The sequence below is a fragment of the Equus quagga genome, chromosome 7 (genome assembly GCF_021613505.1).
Source record: "Equus quagga isolate Etosha38 chromosome 7, UCLA_HA_Equagga_1.0, whole genome shotgun sequence".
NCBI lineage: Eukaryota > Metazoa > Chordata > Mammalia > Perissodactyla > Equidae > Equus > Equus quagga.
In genome coordinates this window covers 8805923-8827180 of record NC_060273.1, presented here as the reverse complement: position 1 = coordinate 8827180, position 21258 = coordinate 8805923, and the positions used below count along the sequence as shown (strand labels likewise).

Here is a 21258-nt window from a genome sequence, read left to right as displayed (position 1 = left end):
CGCGCACACACACACACACACACACACACACACATATCATGCTCCAACATACAAAGGAGAAGAACTTTGGTTTTTCTTTGTCGTTACTCCAAGAAGTCTGTTCACCTCAGTAAGTGGGCCCAGACCCCCGTCCCCAGTGACTCTGGGGAACAAGTCACGCTGCCCCCTCTTCACTCTAAAATCTATTTAAAAAATATAGAAATATGACCCATGAGCAGGTCACACCGAGAGCTGATTGTTTAATTTTAAGGAAGGTCCACGATTACCAAGGAAAATAACCCACAGAATCAGGGAACTAGAGAAATTTCAGTTCTCTTTGATTAGGGTGCAGAATTACATATTTTGAAATTAACTCCCGGCATCTCCAGCAGCTGGACTTCCTCTTATTCATATTTCTTGTTAACGTGAAATTGATTGCATAAGCCGTGCCAATAATAAAATCACTCGGGAGATTTCTGCTGAACTGTGACCCGCATCATTGGGGAAGGCGTTTGGGGACCAGGAGGGGACGTTGATCAGGCTCCTTGATGTCTGATGTTGGACGGCAGCTTGACTGTGCGGACCTTTAACTCTCTCATTTGTTTATTTCAGGGTTGATGCTGTTGACATTTGGGGCTGGGCATTCTCTATCGTGCGGCTGTCCCGGGCGCTGTAGGATGTTTAGCAGCATCTCTGGTCTCACCCACTAGATGCCAGTAGCAATCCCCCAGTTGTGACAAGCAAACATGTCTCCAGACATTGCTGGGGGCCCCCAAATGACCTTATTTTTGAGAACCACTGGTTTTTTCTTTTGCTCACTCGCTTATTCATTAAATGAACAAAAATGTTCAGGGACCTTTGTGTACCAAACACGGTTCTGGGGGACACAGAGAAAGCCAGACAGGCCTGGTCCCTGCCCTCGTGAAGGTGACATTTTAATTAGGGAGAAGACAGTGACCATATGAGCGAGTATCTAAACAAAGTAACTTCAGAGAGGGGCAAGTGCCACGAAGGGGAGTGTGAGAAAAAGGGGGCCCAGGGCCAGGGCTCCTTTAGATCAAGGAGGGCTCGGAGGAGGCCTGAGGAGGAGCACTGGGACTGAGACCCGAATGCAGAGGAGGAGCCAGGCATGGGAAGATCTGCAGGAAGAGAGTTCTGGCAGAGGAAACAGCAAGTGCAAAGGCCCTGAGGTGGAAGGTATATTCTAGGGATTGTCAGAACCAGGCCAGGCAGTAGAAAGTGAGAGAGTGGGAGGTGGAGGCACAGTTGGAGATTTGGAGGAAAGGATGTGGGAGGCTTCCAAGATTCCCACAGGGAATCTGGAATTTTGTCTGCTTTTGATGGGCAGTCTCTGAAGAGATTTGAGAGGGGAGAGGTCTGATCTGCTTGACACCCGAGAAGGCTGCCTGTGACTGCCGTGTGGCCTGGGGTGCAAGAATGGAAGAGGTGAGATCTGTGAGGAGGCTGGTGAAGGACCCAGGGTGGAGGATGCCGGTGGCTGGGTTGGCGGAACTCCAGGGACACACTTGGCTCAAATTGACTTTGTCCAGATTCTGCCAGCTGCCGGTCTGGGACTTCTGAGATTCCAGAGAGACGGTTGAAGGCAGAGGGTCCCCGATGCCGGGTGCGGGGTCTGTGTTCCCTGGAGATCTCAACTTCATCAGCATCCCCAGGGACCCCCCAAGGAACGGCCAAAACTTCGGGTTGCCTCTCCCGGAAGATGCTGACTCGGTAGGTGTTGAGACGGGCGTGAAAGGCGCCTGAATGTGATGCTGCTGTAGTCCGAGCGACTTGGCGTATTTTTCCAGGTTGTGTATTTCTGGATAAGTAGGGAATGCTTACGCTGGGTCGTGTGTGTGTGTGTGTGTGTGTGTGTGTTCACCTTCATTGGGATGGGGATAGGTGTTGATACAAGGCTTAGCCATATATTCTGGCAGGTGATGCAATGACATTTCCTTATTAAAGACCAACTCAATAAATTCGGCTTGGAATCCAAGGGGAAAGGCCCTGGGACCACCCCTTCCCCAGCCCTAAGGAAATCCTCTGCACGCAGGGGCTCAGCCCTGGGTATCCCATGGCCACTTACTCATTCCTTACTCATTACACGACCAAGGAAGCTTCCAGAATGACTCAGAAACAGCCACAAATGGTGTTAATGGGCCTTCACGTTTTAATGTGCTTCTCTCTCCTGGATGCTAAAATACTTTAGACTAGACAGTGCACAGGGACTGGGAGCCGACTGACTCCCAGCCTCAGACATATTCTGTGAAAATTGCAACAGGTCACGTTAGAAACCTGACTTGCTCAGAGTAGATGAACCACAGAGACAGAAGGGAGGTTGGGGGTTACCAGGGGCTGCAGGGAGGGAAAAATGGGGAGACACTGCCCGATGGGTATGGAGGCTTACTTTGGAATGATGGAAAGGTTTCTAAACAACAGTGGGAAGTGTTAAATGCCACTGAATTGTCCCCTTTAAAACGAGTAATTTTGTATGATGTGAATTTCACCTCCATAAACTCTTCTGTTGTATTATTTTTATTTTTTAGACTTTTAAAGCAGTTTTAGGTTCACAACAAAATTAAGGGGAAGGTACAGAGATTTCCCATAGATCCCCTCACGCTCCCCAGCATCAGCACCCCCCACCAGATGAACTGTTGGTTATAATTGGTGAACCTATGTTGACACAGCATAATCACCCAAAGTCCATGGCTTACATCAGGATTCGCTCTTGGTGTTGTGCATGCAAAGGGTTTGGATGTGTACCCACCATTACGGGCTCATACGGAATGGTTTCGCTGCCCCCAGAATCCTCTGTGCTCCACCTGGCCACTCCTTTCCCCCCTAAGTTGCCCCTGGCACCTGATCTTTTTACTGTCCCCATAGTTTTGTCTTTTCCAGAATGTTGTATAGTTGGAAGGAGTGTGTATCATACAGGATGAAGCATTTTCAGACTGGCTTCTTCCATTTAATAATATGCAATTAAATCTTTTTTTAAAAAAATCTGGATCGCTGACTTCTTTTGAGAAGCTGTTAGAGTTGGATGGGTGGGCCGAGTTGAGTTGGGGACCTGCCCCTTCTGGGTGGGCCCATCACCCAACCAGTTGACTTATTTACCAGCCCAGCCCAGCCCAGCCCTGTAAGCACCTGAATTTGCAGCCGCTCATCACCCCCCCTCAAGGACAGTGGGGAGCAAATGTTAGTCCGACAACAGCGTTTCTGCGCTTTCCAGGGTACACGAGGCTTTGAGTTGGAATTGCTGTGTAATGCTGCGGTTTTCTCCCCAGACCTCTTGAAGTCACTGCCAGGTGCTTGACGGGCCTGTTTGCCATAGCCCAGCCTCCCGGGGGGGGGGGGGGGGGGGGGGGAGGCAGGCTGTGTGTGGCCATCCGAGGCTGCTTACCCTGAGTCCCCGTGTTCCTGCTCCTCCCTCGGCATTTGTAAATGCTTTGCTTTCTGCTGCCAAATGTATCCTTTAGATCTTCAAATATTTTAAAAAATTCATCTGTTTTTTAATTGCGATATAATTTACGTAGCATAAAATTCACCCTTTAAAGTATATAACTCAGTGGTATATTCCGAAGGTTGTGCAACCACGATCGTTAGCTCATTCTGGAATGTGTTCGTCGCCCCCTCAAAGAAACTCTGTGTCGTTTAGATCTCCGTTCTCATCACTGCTAAGCAGCAGCCCCCACTGAGCTCGGTGCCCCTCCTTGCAGCCCCACAGCCCCCGTGTCCACCCCATGTCTGATGGCCAGCTGTTGGGTCCACCTCTTGGGTTTGTTAAAATGTCAGTAAATAGCCAAGAGCCTCCTGGATGCCCTGCCCCGGGACCAGCTCTGAATAAGCGCCTGGAACAGCAGCAGGGGCAGCTGGCCGGACCCTGCGCCATTGTCCATTCTGCTTGGACAGAGGCCCTGCTGTGTCACTTGTTGAATATTTTGATGGTGACCCTGCCTCTCCCACTTACGGCCTGTGGGATCTGGGTTGAAACTGCCCGTTAGCTTCTTTGCCTCCCCCCCTGCCCTGGAGACTGGTGATGTTCATGAAGGCAGGACCCTGTCCATTTTGTTCCCTGCGTTCTCCCAGATCTAGCATGGCGCCTGGTAAATTGTCGGTGCTCAACAAATGTAGGGTCGTGGCTTTAAGCCCAGTTTATCAAACTCCCTTCTTTCCTAAACAATCTTGAAAATCAGTTTAAACCACCGATATGTTGATTGCAAATTCGGTTCCATGTCCTGGTTCAGTTTCAACTACGATTTCGATTTTAGGATTGGTCCTTGTTCTGAGTACCAGATTACCCTGCAGACAGTGAATGCGCATCCACAGCGGTTACAAGACCTGCTGCTTTCAGTGCGATGGGGCGTGTCAGTGGTTGATGAAACCCCACATGAAAGAATCGTAAAATACAGCAACAAAATACGTTAGGTTGGAAAATAATATTTTGAATGAATGCCCTTAAAAGGACTTAAAATAACTTTTTACTGTGAAATAATTTCAAATGTACAGGAAAGTAGCGACAATAGTACAAGGAGCCGATACATAGCTTTTACGTTGACTCAGCAATTGTTAGCACTGCCGTGTGTGTGTGTGTGTTTTCTGAAGTGTTCGAGAGTAAGTTGCACACATCGTGCTCCCTTGCCCTCTAAGAACAGGTTATTCTCTTATATAAGCAGAGTGCAATGACTAAAACTAAAAACCTTATGTAATCTACAGTCCATATTCCAGTGTCCTTTATAGCAACTTTTTTTTACCCGTTCAAGATCCGATCCAGGATCGCCCATCACATTTAGTCATCCTGGAGCAATTCTCAGCCTTTCTTGATCTTTCATGACATGGACAGTTTTGAAGAATAAAGGCCGGCAATTTTGAGGAACGTACCTGAACTTGGGTCTGTCTGGTGTTACGCATGATTTGATCCAGGTTATGATTTTTGGCAGAAATACTGCAGAAATGCTGTGTTCTAAAAGGACATTTTTTTTCCAAGCCCTGCCACTACTAAAGGTGGCCCAGAAGTGGCACTTTTTTGCCCTCCACTACCCCTTCCCTGTACCCCAGCCCCCAGATTTTGGTGTTTGATTCCCCTCGCCATTCACAGAACCCAGGGCTCCTTACAGAGAAGTGGGTTGCAAATCTTGAGGCAGAAACCAGTCCAACTAGACCTGGAACATCCTTTTGTTGCCAGAAGGCACAAATAGTTTTAACAATGTCACAGGCTGTTCTTAAAGAAGAAAGAAACTAGTTTAATGGGGATCCCACAGGCCAGCCTGTGGTAGTGATGCAGTATTTGCTGAATGAATTAATATGATTTCACTCAGTTCTCCCATTAAATAAACCGTAAGTTAGCCTCTTTGTTTCTAAGATGCTATCATTTTAAAGCACAGTGGCTCAGTTCTGGCTCTTGGGGGTGGTAAATAAATACCGTATTAATATTTGCCAGCATTCATGGGTGCATCCTGATTCTAGACACATTAAAATGGTCAAAAATAAAAATGTGAGTAAAGACAGGATTCTCCCCATTTTGCAGATGAGGAAACGGAAGCTCCTAAGAGCCAGGTTACAACCCAAGCTCACACAAGACTTAACATGGGGTGCCTTCAAGTCCTGCCCACTTTCTAGCAGAATCCAGTGGCTCTTTAGAAATGAGAGCACGTGAGTGGGTGAATTCTACTTTCTCCTTCCAGTGCCAAAAAAAAAAGCACCCGCTCTGAGTGAGGGTGGAAACAAACAGGAATACGGTTCCCGACCGCCTTCCTGCTGGCTCATTTCCGCTCCAGGCTTCTGGAAAGTCAATCCTTGGCCTCTGTGCTTTTTTCTCTCCCTAAGTTAGTACCCCTGAGTCTCCTGTTTAAAAGACGCGAGTGTCATTACAGCTGCCCTCATGTGCTCCCCCACCCCCAGCTGCCTTCAGGTAAGACTGGGGGACTTCATTTTACCACCTGGGTTCTTAGAGGAACCTGATCTTCTTGTCCTTCCTGCCCTTTGAAACGACCTCACAAAACATAAAGTGGATTAGACAGTTAAAACTCTTCAACCTTAGAGGCTGTATTAGTTAGCTATTGCTGCATAACAAATTACCCCCAAACTTAGTGCCTTCAGACAACCAACATTTATTGTCTCCCGCTGTCGCTGAAGGTCAGGAATCTGGGAGCACCTGAGCTGGGTGGTTCTGGCTCAGGGTCCCGTGAGGTTACAGACATATGAAGGCTCGACTGGGATGGGAGGAGCCTCATCCAAGATGGCTCCCTCACGTGGCTGTTGGCAGGAGGCCTCAGTTCCTTCCTGTGTGGGCCTCTCCATAGAGCTGCTCCCAACATGGCAGCTGGCTTCCCCCAGGGATGGTGAGGGAGAGAGCAAGAGTGAGTGAGCAAGACGGAACCCACAGAGTCTCTTATAACCTAGTCTCAGAAGTGTCATACAGTCACTTCTGATGTATTCTGTCAGTCACGCAGACCGGCCCTGGTGGTTCACTGTGGGACTACACAAGACTGTGAATACCAGGAGGTTGGGATCACTGGGGGCCATCTCAGAGGCTGGCTTCTCACAGATCCCAGCCCAAAGGAACAAATGCACATGTGTCTACTGAGTGTCCACTGTGCTCTAAGCCCTGAGAGTAGGTAGAGGTGATTACCCCCATCTCTCAGGTGAGGAAGCTGGACCAGAAAGGTTGAGTCCCTTGTTTAAAGGCACACAGTAAATGGCAGAGCTGGAATTTGAAAGGCAGTAGTCTGCTTCTGTGGCTACTTGAAAAAAAGTTATTATAGAGTTCCGAACATATGCCCAAGAGAATAATAGAGTGAATCCCATGTACCCCTCGCTCAGCTTCAGCAAGTATCAACTCCTGACCAGTCTTCTTTCTTTTAGACCCTTCCTCTTCATCCTCCCCTGATTATTTTGAAGCAAACCCCAGACATCATATCACATCACTTCAAACATAAATATTTTGATATGTTCTCTCTAAAAGACAAGGGGGCCAGCCTGGTGGCGTCGTGGTTAAGTTTGTGCGCTCTGCTTTGGCGGCCTGGGGTTTGCAGGTTCGGATCCTGGGCGTGGACCTCACGCCACTGGCCAAGCCACGCTGTGGCAGCATCCCACATAAAACAGAGGAAGATGAGCACAGATGTTCGCTCAGCGACAATCTTCCTTGAGCAAAAAGAGGAAGATTGGCAACAGGCTCAGGGCCGATCTTCCTCACCAAAAAAAAAATAAATAAATAAAATAAAAGACAAGAATTCATTTTTAAAAAACAAAGCCCCAATAGCATTTTCTCACTTTAAAATAATTAGCAGTTCCCAAATATCACCGAATATCCAGCCAATGTCCAAATGTCCTTGATTGTCTCATAATTTTATTTATTTATTATTTGTTTGAACCACAATTGAATAACTTCCACATATTGCAATCAGTTGCTGTATTTCTTCAATATCCCCTTTGATCTATAAGTATTCGCTTCTTGCTCGTTCCCCCCCCCCCCCTTGTAATTGATTTGTTGTTCTGTAGAGCTGCTCACAGGGTCAGTTTTGCTGATTGCATGCCTGTAGTGTCCTTTAGTATTTTCCTTTGTCCCCTATATTTCTTGTAAATTACTTAGCATTCAAGCCTTGATGAGATTCAGGTGTGGGGTTTTTTTTTTTGGTGCTGGCAGGGGGTTTGTTCTTCCATCAGGGGCTCCTGATGCCTGGTTGTCCTCAGCTGCTTCTCTTGAATTATGTAGGGATTGTGGCATGGTGACATTCCTGTTGTATCATTCGATCTTCATTTGTGAGCCGAAGTGATCTAGACAGAGATACTCCGCTTCTTCAAGTGTTTAGTCGTTGCAGGATACACTTTATAGAGAAGAGGCATCGTAAATGCTTGATCCTTGCCCTTCACTGTCCCGTTCTCAGATACTGAGTTCATTCCCAGCATCCCCCATAGGCCACCACTGAAGGGTCTAAGTATCACACAACTCATGGACAAAGACGTGTTCTCATGGCTACTCCAATTGTCCCACCTTTGGCCAGTGGGAGCCTCTTCCAGTTGGCTTCTGAGTCTTTTTGACCTGACTCTCGTGGCCTTTGACAGCTTCCTTGCTACCTGGGGGTGTTCCGACGTCCCAGCCTCATCGTGTGCGTTTCTCCATCTGTGCCTGCAATCGCTGTTTCTCTGGGAGCCCTGATTCCTTTGGAGAATGGAGTTTAGAGGCCACAGTCTGGGTTCGTCTCCAGCGTCAGCTCTCAGGCTCCGTGGCTAGGAGTGTATCAAGCCTGATTATCATCTCCCAGAGGACATATTTTGGGGAGTCACCAAGCTCGTGTCCCTTTCAGTTGACCTATGGTTCATCAGGGGACAGCTGACAGGTGGGGCAGCTATGAAACTCCGGGCGGAGGATGAGTGAGGACATTGGTGCTGGTGGCCAGTCTGCCACTCAGGGCAGCTGCTAGCCCGTAAGATGCTTTCGTGCAGGGGCCGGCCAGGTGGCGCAGCGGTTAAGTTCGCACGTTCCGCTTCTCGGCGGTCTGGGGTTCGCTCGTTCGGATCCCAGGTGCGGACATGGCACCGCTTGGCAGCCATGCTGTGGTAGGCGTCCCACGTATAAAGTAGAGGAAGATGGGCATGGATGTTAGCTCAGAGCCAGGCTTCCTCAGCAAAAAGAGGAGGACTGGCAGTAGTTGGCTGAGGGCTAATCTTCCTCAGAAAAAAAAAAAAGATGCTTTCGTGCAAACTAGAAAAGCTGACCTTTGCTTGGACAGATGCAGTTCCCTCCAGGGCGTGCAGCTGGAGAGTGGAGTGCAGAGCACCCGAATCCAGCACAGCATCACCTTCCTAACTGCTTCTTTGCTCCGACCCTGGGGCTCTTCACTTCATCTCTCTGAGCATCTGTGTTCTCATCTGCAAAGTGGCTCTCTGTCCCCTTCTTATCTTGCTTCTTTTCTTTGGGCTCATTTGTCCCAAGGCAGATGTTATGAGTTGACTTGTATCCTCTCCCACAAAGATATATTGGAGTCCTAACCTCCAGTGCCTCAAAACGTGGCCTTTCTTGGAAGTCGGGTCTTGGCAAGTGTAATTATTAAGATGAGGTCATACTGGAGTGGGGTGGCCTCAATCCAATATGACTTGTGTCCTTATAAGAAGCCGGCCACGTGAAGACGGACATGTGGAGAACACCACGTGACAATGGAGGCAGAGACTGGAGCGACGCAGCTACAAGCCAAGGAACGCCAAGGATGCCAGCTGTCATCAGAAGGGAGGAAAGGGGCCTGGGATAGCTTCTCCCTCCAAAGGAGCCCTGTAGAGACGTGACTTTGGACTTCTGGCCTCCAGACTCTGAGGGATAAGTTTCTGTTGGTTTTAGTCACCTGGTTTGTGGTGCTGTGTCACAGCACACGTGGGAAATTCCCACAGCAGGTGACGGCTTTCCTCTATTTCCAGCAGTATCGGTATCACCCGACTGTGCATTAGTCATACAGACTCTCAGGTCCCACCCAGACGTCCCCAGAATCTTCATTTTAACCACAGACCCGGGTAATTCGTATGTGGTGATTCATACGCGTCCTACAAAAGCTGGTTACTCCGCAGCACAAAGGCACTGTTATTTCTCATAATAGCTGGCATTTGCTGCCCACCAGGCCGTAGCCTAAGCCCTTTACCTGCATTGTTATTCTTGTGTAATCTTCCCAGCGGCCCCATGCCGAGGGTACTGTTATCGGTGCGCACGGCCACACGGGTGTGCCGTGCGCGACTCCAGGGAGCACGATCCACAGGGCCCGTGATTGAGTGGTGCCCCCTGGTGGTGTGCAGCGCAGCAGCCCAACTCTCATCATCCCATTTTACAGATGAGGACACACGGAGAGAAGTCACTCGCTCAGGGTCACACAGTTCTTCATGGAGGAGCGGGGATCTGAATCCGGGCATGTGATAATTTGCGTCTGAACTTGGCCCTACGACCCTCTGCTCAGTGCCCCCCACCACCCTCTTTCTAAAGGAGAGTCGGTGAAGCCAGCGTCTCTCCTTTCCCCCCATTTCTTTTCTCTCTCTCTCTCTTTTAAATTGTGGTAAAATACACAAAGTGTAAAGTTGACTGTTTCAACCATTTTAAAATGAACAGTTCAGCGGCATTTAGTACATTCACACTGTCATGCAACCATCATCACTGTCTAGTTCCAGAACATTTTCACCACCCCAAAAGGAAACCCCGGACCCATTAGCAATCACTCCCCATTCCCCCATCCTCCCAGCCCCCAGCAACCTCTAATCTGCTTTCTGTCTCTATAGATTTGCCTATTCTGGACATTTCATATGGATGGAATCCCACAATACGTGGCCTTTTGTGTCTGGCTTCTCTCACTGAGCATCATGTTTTCAAGGTTCCTCCACATCGTAGCAGGCGTCAGAACTTCATTCCTTTTTGTTCATGTATTTTTTTTATTGTGGTTAAATATGCATAACATAAAATTTACCCTTTTAACCATTTTCAAGTGTAAGTTCGGTGGCATTAAATGCATTCACGTTGCTGTGTAAGCATCACCGCCATCCATCTCCTGAACTTTTTCATCTTCCCGAGCTGCAGCCCTGTGTACACTAAGCAAGAACTCCCCATTCCTCCTCCCACAGCCCCTGGTAACCTCTATTCTGCTTTCTTTGTGAATTTGCCTATTCTAGATACTTGAGTGAGTGGAATCACACGATATCTGTGCTTTTGTGTCTGGCTTCTTTCCCTTAACCGAATGTTTTCGAGGTCCGTCCACGTTGTAGCGTGTGTCCGCGCTTCGCTCGTTTCTCTGGCTGGATCATCTCCTGGTGTTGGGTAGGCCACGTTGTGTTCATCCACTCCTCCGTTCACAGACATTTGGGCTGTCTCCAGCTTTTGGTGATGCTAAATGTTGCTGCTGTGAGCACGCGTGTACAGGTTTTTCTTTGAAGTCCTGTTTTAGCTCTTTGGGGCTCTCCTTTCCTTGGAAAACTCTGGGTCTTTAGCTAAGAAATCTGGCCCTTGATTCCGGCAGCAGCAGGAGGCAGTGGGCTGTGGCTGTGTGGGAGGGAATCCACCGGGATGCCCCAGGGAGAGCAGCAAGCACCCCCTGGCAGGGCCCAGCCTGGGCTGAGCCCCCAGGGGCCACGGACTTGTCCCTGGGGCTTCACTGTCATTTGGCTGTTGAGCACAGCCAGCCTCTGAAGTTGGGATGTGTCTTTAAAAAGAAAGAACAGAAACAAGAGGGAAAATCGTGGCGAGCAGAGGGAAGTCGGTGCTTTTATTCCCTTGCACATGTGCTGACCTTTGCCTCAAAGCTGTGAGGACTCAGCAGCCAGCATCTGCCCAGACATGCCAACAGTCCCAAAACCTGCCCATCCTGGGCTCAGGTGTCCCGGGAGGAGGAAGGTGTGGTGTCGTTTGAAGCAAGAAACTGGAGTCTGAAGGACGGTGGAGCTGACATTGCTTCTGGAACATTCTAGAGAAGATCAGATTCCACCCAGACAATTCATCCCCTGCCTTAGCCAGGGCCCCCAGGTTCTGAAGGGCTTGTAGGGGTCTCTGCTTTTTCAGAGGTGGGTTCCTTCAGTCCCTTTCTGCTTTGTTCCTGAGACTGAGTAACTCGTATTCGAGCATGTGAATCATCTGGGGTCTTGTGCAAATGAAGATTCGGGCTCAGGGGGGTGGGCTGGGTTGGGGCCACCCATCCTGCATTTCTAACAAGCTCCCAGGGCATGTGGGGTGCTGGTGGCAGGGAGAAGCAGCCAAGGGACGGGTGGACGTCCTCTTAGCTGTTCCCCCTTGCACCGGGGCGGCCCCCTTCCTCCCCCGTCTTCACAGCAGCACGCTGCTGTTAGCAGAAATGACTCTTAAGTGGGCGTCAGTGCCGCAGAAATAAATGGCAGCACCCTGCTCATTTTTAACAATGGGGAAAAACATCTGTCTAGGAGAGGCCATCCAGAAAGAGCATCACTGCTCAGGGCTTTTTCTCACTTTCTCCTGTTCACAAAAATCTTGACCATTAATGAGTCAAATGATAAATGAGTGATATTAGCCACAGCCCCCAGAGGCCCCCTCTAATCTCGCATCGGAGGTGTCTTATCTCCCGGAAGCCTCAGACGTCTGGGGTAAATGTTGTTGTCCTGTTTCACAGATGAGTAAACAAAGGCTCTGAGCCCTTTAGTCCTTGTCCCTGGCCGTGGACTCAGCAACAATGGAGCACGAATGGGGAGCCAGGCCCTCTGGCTTTCACTGTGCCCCCTGTCCAGGTTGGGGCCAGGCTGGGGGCCAGGTGGGCATTTGTACTCCATATAGGGGTGGCCTTTTTTTTTTTTTTTTTTCTTTTGCAGAGGGACTGGTAAGCCCAGAAGAAAGGACCTGCTTTCTGTGATTTTTCTCATGCATCTCGTGTGTCCAACTGTAATGACCAATTACTCAACTGGGGATTTTTAGGTCTGAATTTTTTTTTTTTTTCACCACAGATGGCCCCCAGAATATCAGCCCATGGGCTTGGTTTATTCTGAAAGGTGTCTTGCCTCAGTGCAAATGTGATTTCTCTATATTTCTATTTTTTTAATGCAAATTTACATAAAAGTACAGAGAACAATGAACCTGGTGTTCCCATTGCCCAACTTCACCTGTGATCAGCACATGGCCTGCCCACGTCATCTTCACCCCCAGCCACCCCCCACCCCCGGGTTATTTTGAAGCAAATTCTAGACATCATCTGAGATGCTTTCTTTTAGTGGCAAAGTAAACCAAGCAGGAAAGATGCTGTCTTTCCTCCGACCTTTGCCACAGGGAAAAGCAGACAGCTTCCCAGAGTGTCAGACAGATGGCTGAGAATTTAAAATAGGATGTTTGAGGAGGAATTCAAGCTGGAGACAGTCATAAAAAACCAGAGTATGGTTTTCAAAGTAATTTAAACAAATAAAGGGCGACTTTTAAGGATACCGTTAGATGACTGCTAAATTTAGGATTGAATCAATTTTTCCCCCAAAATCAACCTCTCTTGGAAGTCTGTGGGAAAGGCGAGATGGGGGCCCATGGGACACTCACTTTCCCCAGTTTTACTGTATTTACTCTGTCCAGGCAGAGCACGCCCCCGGGCTGTGTCCATTTTTTAGAGTGGTTTTAGATTTACAGAAAAATTGCGCAAAAAGTCCAGAGAGTTCCCATAAGCCCCTTCTCACCCCAAAGTTCCCCCTGTTGTTAACATCTTGTGTTAGTGTCATACGTCTGTTACAGTTGAGGAACCAGTATGTTATTATTAACTCAAGTCCAGCGTTTACATCAGGGTTCTTGCTTGGTGCTGTGCAGTTCTATGGGTTTTGACAAATGTGTGACAAGTGTCCACCATCACAGCATCGTACAGAGTGGATTCACTGCCCTAAAACTCCCCTGTGCTCCGCCGTTTCATCCTCCATCCCCCCAACCCCTGGCCACCACGGATCTTTCTACTGACTCCACAGCTTGGCCTTTGCCAAAATGTCATATACAGTCATGTGCCACATCACGATGTTTCGGTCAACAACGGACCGCACATATGACGGTGGTCCCGTAAGATCAGTACCATAGGGCCTAGGTGTGTGGTGGGCTGTGCCATCTAGGTGTGTGTGAGTACACTCTGTGATGTTCGCACAACGACGAAATCGCCTAACGACGCATTTCTCAGAACGTGCCCCGTTGTTAAGCAACGCGTGCCTGCAGCTGGAATGATACAGCACACGGCCTGTCCAGACTGGCTTCTTTCACTTTGTAACATGTATTTCAGGTTCCTTCGTGTCTTTTCATGACTCGGTTGCTCATTGCTTTTTAGCGCTGAGTAATATCCCATTGTGTGGATGGACCACAGGTTACCCATTCACCTATTCCGACACTTCTGAGGAGCTTCCAATTTGGGGCCATAATGAGTAAAGTTGCTGTAAACATCTGTGTGCTGTTTTTTGGGCAGATCTAAGTTTCCAGCTCATTTGGGTAAATACTGAGGAGCGTGATTACTGGATGTGTACCATGTAGAATTTTTAGGGTAACTTGCAAACATTTTGGTCAGGGACTTAATCAGAATTTTTTTTTATCGCGATGTACTGTGCATACGGTAAAGTGCACTCAAGTGTACGGTTCAATGCTTAGTTACACACGTGTACACACGAGATCAACACGTGGATCATCTCCAGCCCCCAGACGGCGCCCTGTGCACCTTCCGGGTCACCACCCCCTCACCCATCCCCGGAGATGACACTGCCCTGACTTCTAGCCAATCCGTTGGCTCTGCAGCTTCTCAGAGCAGATTTGTTTTTTCAGGGGAAGGGACCAGGAGTGGCAGTCTGCTTTGTTTTGTTTTGTTTTGAATGGAGACTAATTTCATCACCAGATTGTTCCTGCCAGCCTGGAGCAGGGGTTGGCACACGTTCTGGGTCAATATTTTCGGCTTTGCAGGCCAGCGAATGAGTGAGCGTGGCGGCGTGCCAATATAACTTTATTCACAGGACCAGGAAGTGGGCCACAGTCGGCTCTTGGGGGGAGTTTGTGAATCCAGTATAGGGCGGCGCTTGTCCTTGGTCAGATTCATGTCCAGGCACCACTCCAAATCTGCGCCCGTGTGTCCGGGGACAGGGGCAGCCTTGGGCACATTTTGAGGCCTCCTGAGGGGCCTTTCGTGCACATGCCAGGCTGAGGAGCTTCTGCGTTGCCTTGCAAGGAGGAAGACAATAGTGTGCTGGGGCTCAGAACTGGGAAAGTGGGTTAAACTTGAACCAAAGCGCATCAAGACTCTCCTCACCTTGGCCACACTTTAAGAAATCTCATTTCCACCTTTCTCCATCTGTCTTTCTTCCTCCACTCCTTGAGGTCACAGACTTCTCCCTGGCCGGTGGAGGACAGCCTTGGGTACCGAGTGGAAGATGCTACCTGTTAAAGTCGAGGGATGTAGGTTCTTCAGTGAGAGCGGAGGGAGGCACGGATCTGGACCATCAGGGGTCTGGGGGGATCCCTGCAGACATCACAGTCCGCCCCTGGGGAATCAGACAGAGAAAGCTGTGGTCAGAGGGGAATTCTACTATTTGGCTCCTTGGAGGTGGGACAGTTTCGAGTGACTTGAGGGCTGAGGTACCAACAGCTGTTCACAGTTACTGAGCCTGGTCCGGGTTTCAAGCACATTATGCGTCCCACCTTCACTGCATCTCCTTAACATCCTTGGATGTGGCACCTGTTGGCATTCCCATTTTACAGGAGCAGAGACTGAGGTGTCGAGAGGTTACGTAGCATAGGGAAGGGCCATGGAGCTTCTCAGAGGACGTGAAGCCTGGCAGCCTGGCACCTCTGCACGGTTTACCTCCCGAGGGGGGACCAGGTGGGTGCCTGGGAGGGTGGAGTTGGAAGCCAGTGGCTTTGAGAGATGGAGGTGATGTCACCGTGTCTGTGTGTGCTCTGCGGCTGCGGAGGTGGCCGGAGAGAACGCTGGGAGGACGAAGGACCCCATGGCAGGGGAGGGTGGACGGGCTTAAGCCACGCCCTTCACAACTCTTGAGACTGGAAAACTGACGCAAGACCGCATTAGTGTAGTTGGGGACACAGGGGGTGCGAGCTGCGGGGGGCCGAGGGAGGCCTCGCACGGCTGCCTGGGGAGCACCCTGCATAAAACAGGATTAGAGCTGTATTTGAAAGCGCAATTGGCATCCTTCTCTACTTGCTTTGGGCTTTGTTTGAATCAAATAATAATAATAATAATGCTTTCCATTACAAGTTAAGGGAACAGTCAGTTTCCAGGACCCAATTAAGCAGAACCTTCCAGCAACTGGAATTTTTTCTGCATTTTATTTCAGGAAACCACAGCCAAAAAAAGAAAAAGCGGGCGGGCAGGGGATTTATTCGAATGCATTAACTTCCAGGTTTGACCCTGGATCAGTGCAGTCGGGTCTCTCGGACATCTTTTAAGTCTGTCTTGTTCTACAAAGACAACAGATGTTCCCCGTGATCCTTAACGGACTGATTACAGGGTTTGACATGACAGACATTTGCCAAGAATCTTAAATGCCCGGCGCTATTGGGGATATAAAATTATCTAAAATGTGGTTTCTGCCCTCGAACAATTTTCAGTCATCGCAAGAGGACTCATCTTCAGGGTGAAGGGGCCAAATTGTATTGAGTCAGTTAGTTGAAAGAGCCTCAATAAGATTTAAGGCAAAAAGGGTATAAGAGACTCCCAAGAGTCTTATCTTCTGGAACATTCCAGATTTGGAAGTTCTACGTGATCACGTCTAATTCTTAAGTGCCGGCTACACCTCCCAGGCTGGCTCTTCCTCCAGGCTGCCAGGAGAGCTCAGCCTCCGAAAAGCACGGATGAGAAACGTTCTGGTGAATGGCCAGTGTTTGGGGCTCTCTGCCTTTGGAAGATGCAGACGTCACTATAAATTGTGTTTCTGAGCCTTCGTTCACAATCCCTCGGGAGTCAGAAACGCACGGTTCTCTAGGAGCTGACGCTGCGTACTATGACCTCACGAGCAGCTCCTCCCCGCTGCAGGCCTGCGGGTTCCCTCTGATCATCCCAGAGTTTGCAAGCTGGCGGCTCGAGGACCAGCATAAAACAGCCTGCAATATTTTATTAACATAATTAGTCACCATTATTTAAAAATCTGATTTCCCATCCCAAGTCTGGATTTCTGGCTTCTTGTGCAAATATCAGGTCGGCATTACAGGGTGAGGTATGCTGAGTAGCGTCGCCTCCCCTTCCTCCCTACACTGGGTGGCACTTCGATGGCCATCTATCCTCGGGCTTGCTCTGTTGCTTTCTTGCAGTTAAGTGTTTTTGGATACCTGTACTCTCCCGAGGTGGATTCCAAAGAAAGAAATAGAAAGCTATGAGTGTCTTCTGCCTGGCCCGTGTCACCCACCACCGTCACCTCCGTGACCCCTGTAGGTATTCGCTATCTATTCTAGAAACATGCATGACCCTTGTTAATGACCTTCCCTTGGGCTCCTGTCTTTCAGACTTTTTTTTTCCTTAAAAAAAGCAATTGATGTAGGATGAGTGTATTCCCCTTGGTTCTCTCTTCTTCCGTGTCTACAGGCAGAGTGAATAAGAACCATCTTCCTCTAGGGTAAATTTCATCATTCAGGTGCCACTCACTATGAGCAGCTATGAGTTAGACCCGCCGCCTTCACGTCATGATCACTTCCCTCTGTCCAGGAACACGCATTCCCCGATGACATGAGACTCTGCACCCGTGGGTGCACGTGGATTCGGCGCCCAGTTACTGGCGGAATAACCCGACCTTAACCTTTAGGGAACTGGTCATTCTCGCTGCAAGGCAGGAAGGTGTGACCCTGGTCACGTTTCATTTCAAAGGTGACTGAGTTTCGGAGAGGGCAAGTGATATTTGGGATCGAGGCAGGGGAAAGTACTGGATTCTTTGAGAGGGAGAGAAGAAACTGCTAGTGTAATGATGACTGGTGTGGCCCTTCTTATTTAGTGATGTGGCCTCAGGGCTGCGGCCCGACTGAGTTTGGGCTTGAAGTGCACTGGGGGGAACATGGAAAGTCAGAAACCGTGGCATGACTTCAGCGACTGCCCTTTGGCCCTGGACTGAGGGGGCGTCTGGGTTCTTTCCTAGGCACCCCTTGGCCACTTTTTTCCACCTGTTTTTCCGAGTGAGTGCCACTGTCACCTACGTGTGCTGTGACTGGTTCAGCAGAAGCTTTGTGGGCTGTTTTGTCACTGTGCTTCTCCTTCTGTCCTTCGACTTCTGGTCTGTGAAGGTAAGGCCCCCTTGCCTGTGACACCGTTGCTCCCCAAACACGTGGGCTGCGTTTCCGGGTGGTGACACTGCTGATGCATGCGGCTGATTTGGGCCAAGAGGTACTTTGGTTTAAATTGCTGACACACACTTAAGAATACTGAGCCAGCATCACTTTAAATTAGAGAAAAAACACATTATTTAGTGTTGAAAAAATGGCTTCTGAGTATGAATTGTCATGGTTGCAAATGTGTACGAGATGAGGGTGAGAATTCCATAGGGCTTTGGATTTTTTGGTAAAGTTTACATATAATATATTTAAAACATATATTTGGTGGTAGGGGGGATCCTGTCACTTTTCAAGGTAAGCTTAGTTAAAAATTAGAAGCCTTGAAACTGATTTTGGGGAACCACACAGGTCAGTCCCGCCCTCCTCCTGCTCCCAGTCCAAGTTCAACGTGAATCGGTGACTTCATCTTATTCCTCGATGAAAAGATGACGACGCTCTCCTTGCCTGTGGCACGCTTACAGTCATTTTGTCCACCTTCCTCAGAATGTAACCGGAAGACTCATGGTCGGCCTTCGCTGGTGGAACCAGATAGATGAAGACGGGAAAAGCCACTGGATTTTTGAAGCCAGAAAGGTATTGTCCGTTACGAGTCATCGAACTAGAACCGGAACACGGCTGTGGGAAGTTGCCGTGGGTTCCTCTTGGGCTTCGTGCCGATCTGATTCCCGCCCTACGCGACGCCCATCGCTGCTGGCGCTCCGTTCAGAGTCGTGTGGGAGCAGAAGCCCATGTGAAATACACGAAAGTGGCAGCATGCTCCTTTGCGACCATTTTCACGGTTTTGAAAACGGAATCTCTTTCCTGCCACAGGTCACTCCAAATAACATGGCTGCCACGGAAGCTGAGGCGCGAATCTTCTGGCTTGGCCTCGTTATCTGCCCGATGATTTGGATCGTGTTCTTTTTTAGCACCTTATTTTCCTTGAAGCTAAAGTGGCTGGTAAGGCAACACCTTGACTTTGACGTTGCTGTGACATCTGCACAGAACCACTGGTGGCAGGAGTGGGTTTTTATTGATCGATTAATTGATGATGGAAACAGCTTTATTGAGATATAATTCACATAGTAGGCAGTTCACCCATCTAGTGTGTACAATTCAATGGCTTCTAGAATATTCAGAGTTGTACAACTATCACCACAATCAATTTTAGGATATTTTCATCACTGCAAAAAGAAACCCTGTACCCTTGAGCCATCACCCATTCCCCCCGCCATGCCTCTGTTCCCCTTGTTCCCACTAATCTTTCTGTTTCTATAGATTTGCCTATTCTGGGCATTTCCTATATATGGAATCATACAACATATGGTCTTTTGTAGCTGCCTTCTTTCCCTTAACATAATGTTTTCGAGGTTCATCTGTGTTGTAGCAGGTATCATAATTCTTTTTTATGGCTGAATACTATTCCATTGGATGGATATGCCACATTGAGTTTAGCCACTCATCTGCTAATGGACATTTGGGCTGTTTCCACCTTTTGGCTCGTCTGACTCATGCTGCTACGAGAGGGTTTCTAGAAAAAGCGTATGGCATCCTACCTTGGACAGGGAGCCCCTCCCAGGGAACCCTAGCTTTGGAGTTCTGAAGTTTTATCTCAGAATCATCATACTTCATTGCCATGATCTGGTTCATTCAACGAGAAAACAAAATATCCACAGACAGTATAGAAACAACAGCATCATTAAAAGTGTGGGCTCTGCGGTTTGGATTCTGGCTGGACCACGCATCAGCTCCGTGACCTGGCAACTTTGGTTTCTCTGTGCTTCAGTTTCCTCCCTGTCGAACGGGACGGTCATGGCACCAGACTCTCGGGTTGTTGACAATTATGAAGTGTCCACGAGTACTGTAGGTGCTCGATAAAGGTCGGCTGTTACTACTCGGTGTAGGCCAGAGCCCCTTTGACTTGGTGTGGGAGGAGCGTTTCCACACGTGCCCTGAGAAGACCCCCTTTGCTCTGAGTGCAGGCCCTCGTGATAGCTGGGATTTCTCTCCAAGCCGCTAACCTGTATGGCTACATCCTTTGTAAGATGGGCGGCGAGAGTGACATCAGCAAAGTGACGGCCAGTTTCCTGTCCCAGACGGTGTTCCAGACGGTGAGTTACTGAAGTCTGACTCCTGGACCTCTGCTCTCCAGACGCTCAAAGTTAGGCAGGCTGTTGGCAACTGCTGCTTTTAATGTTTCCCAGTAGCAGCCAGCCTGCCACTGTTTGGTTTTTCTCTATCGTGGTAAAATATACATAACATAAATTTACCATTTTAACCATTTTTAAGTGAACAGTTCAGCGCATGAAGGACATTCACACTGTCATGCAACCGTCACCACCATCCCTCTCCAGGACACTTCCATCTTCCCAAACTGAAGCTCGTGCCCTCCTCCCAGCTCCGGGTAGCCAGCATCTCCTTCCTGTCCCTGTGAATGTGACTACTCCAGGGACCTTGCATAAGTGGAATCATACTATTTGTCCTTTTGGGACTGCCACTGTTAGTTTTAGGTGATTTTTTAAAACTATACTATTAAGAACCACAAAAATTTTTTCTTTTAACCTAGCACATATTTCCAGAAGTGAGAAATAGTCTTTTAGATTTGACCGCGCTCATGCTGAAGTGGTCTGTGCCATCTTAAATCTGAACCGTGCTGCTTTGGCGGGATATTGGGCAACAGCTCTGTGTGGTCGGCACATTGTGGGTTGGCTCTGGCCTTGAGTCAGCAGAATCAGGCCACTCACGTGTGAGGACAGAAAGCCATGTCAACTCTTCCCCTTGCAGGCCTGCAGCGACTTCCAGAAGCCTGACCTCGAGGGGCTGGAGATCCACCAGCATTAGGTAAGAGGTGGGATGGAGGCGGCATCTGGGCGGCTGGGGCTGGGGGCTTGTGAACCTGCAGCTCCCTGGCTGGCTCAGCTGTGCCTGCGGTCCAGAGGCGTCCCCCACTGCCCTGAGCAGCCGGTGCGTAGCTGGCGGGACCAGCCTGTGCTCTGAGCCTTCTGGGGGCTATGCAGCCTCCTCACCCTTTAGAAGGGTCCCAGCTTCCCCACCTGAGCGTGTGCAAATTCGCCCATGTGCAGGCATGAAGGAGAGGTGGAAGGGAAAGGAGAGATGGAGGGAAAGAACACGGGGGCTGGTCCACCCTTCCACTTACACGCCCGGAGGATGGAAAACAGGAATTTGCTCTTCCCCCCGCTGGTCTCGGTTCCTGTGCATCTCTCACACACAGCAAGCATCTCACGGCACTATGGATAATTCTAGAGTTTACATCTCTCTCCTTTTTATGTAATTAAAATCACACTGTGAGCTATCTGGTGTGAAGCTAAAATTACTGGATATAGGGTACACAGACTACCGTGCAGGGTACAGACCCCAATTCTGTTTACGTGGGTGATTTAAGGGCTTTTCGAGGCTGTTTGGCCACACCCAGCTGCATCGGATGCTTGCCCTCAGAGCACGCCCTGGTGCGAGGGCCTGCTGGTGTTAACTGTTCCTCGCTCTGGAGGGTAACTGAATCCAGGACTGTGTGCGGTGGAGCCGCACGG

The 21258-nt window shown here is 49.2% G+C and overlaps 1 protein-coding gene across 6 annotated transcripts in view; it reads left to right on the top strand.

Moving 5' to 3' along the window:
• Nucleotides 1-21258, top strand: part of TVP23A (trans-golgi network vesicle protein 23 homolog A) — a 41147-nt gene that overhangs the window by 12713 nt on the left and 7176 nt on the right. For 5 of the 6 annotated variants that reach the window (XM_046667636.1, XM_046667634.1, XM_046667638.1 and 2 more), the window contains 5 exons: nt 17539-17683; nt 18215-18304; nt 18542-18670; nt 19693-19821; nt 20495-20551. In XM_046667636.1, the coding sequence (XP_046523592.1) occupies nt 17539-17683; nt 18215-18304; nt 18542-18670; nt 19693-19821; nt 20495-20551 (550 nt within the window). Of the gene's footprint in view, nt 1-17538; nt 17684-18214; nt 18305-18541; nt 18671-19692; nt 19822-20494; nt 20552-20793; nt 21243-21258 lie in introns of those variants that run through there. The other variant, XM_046667635.1, reaches the window with a different exon arrangement.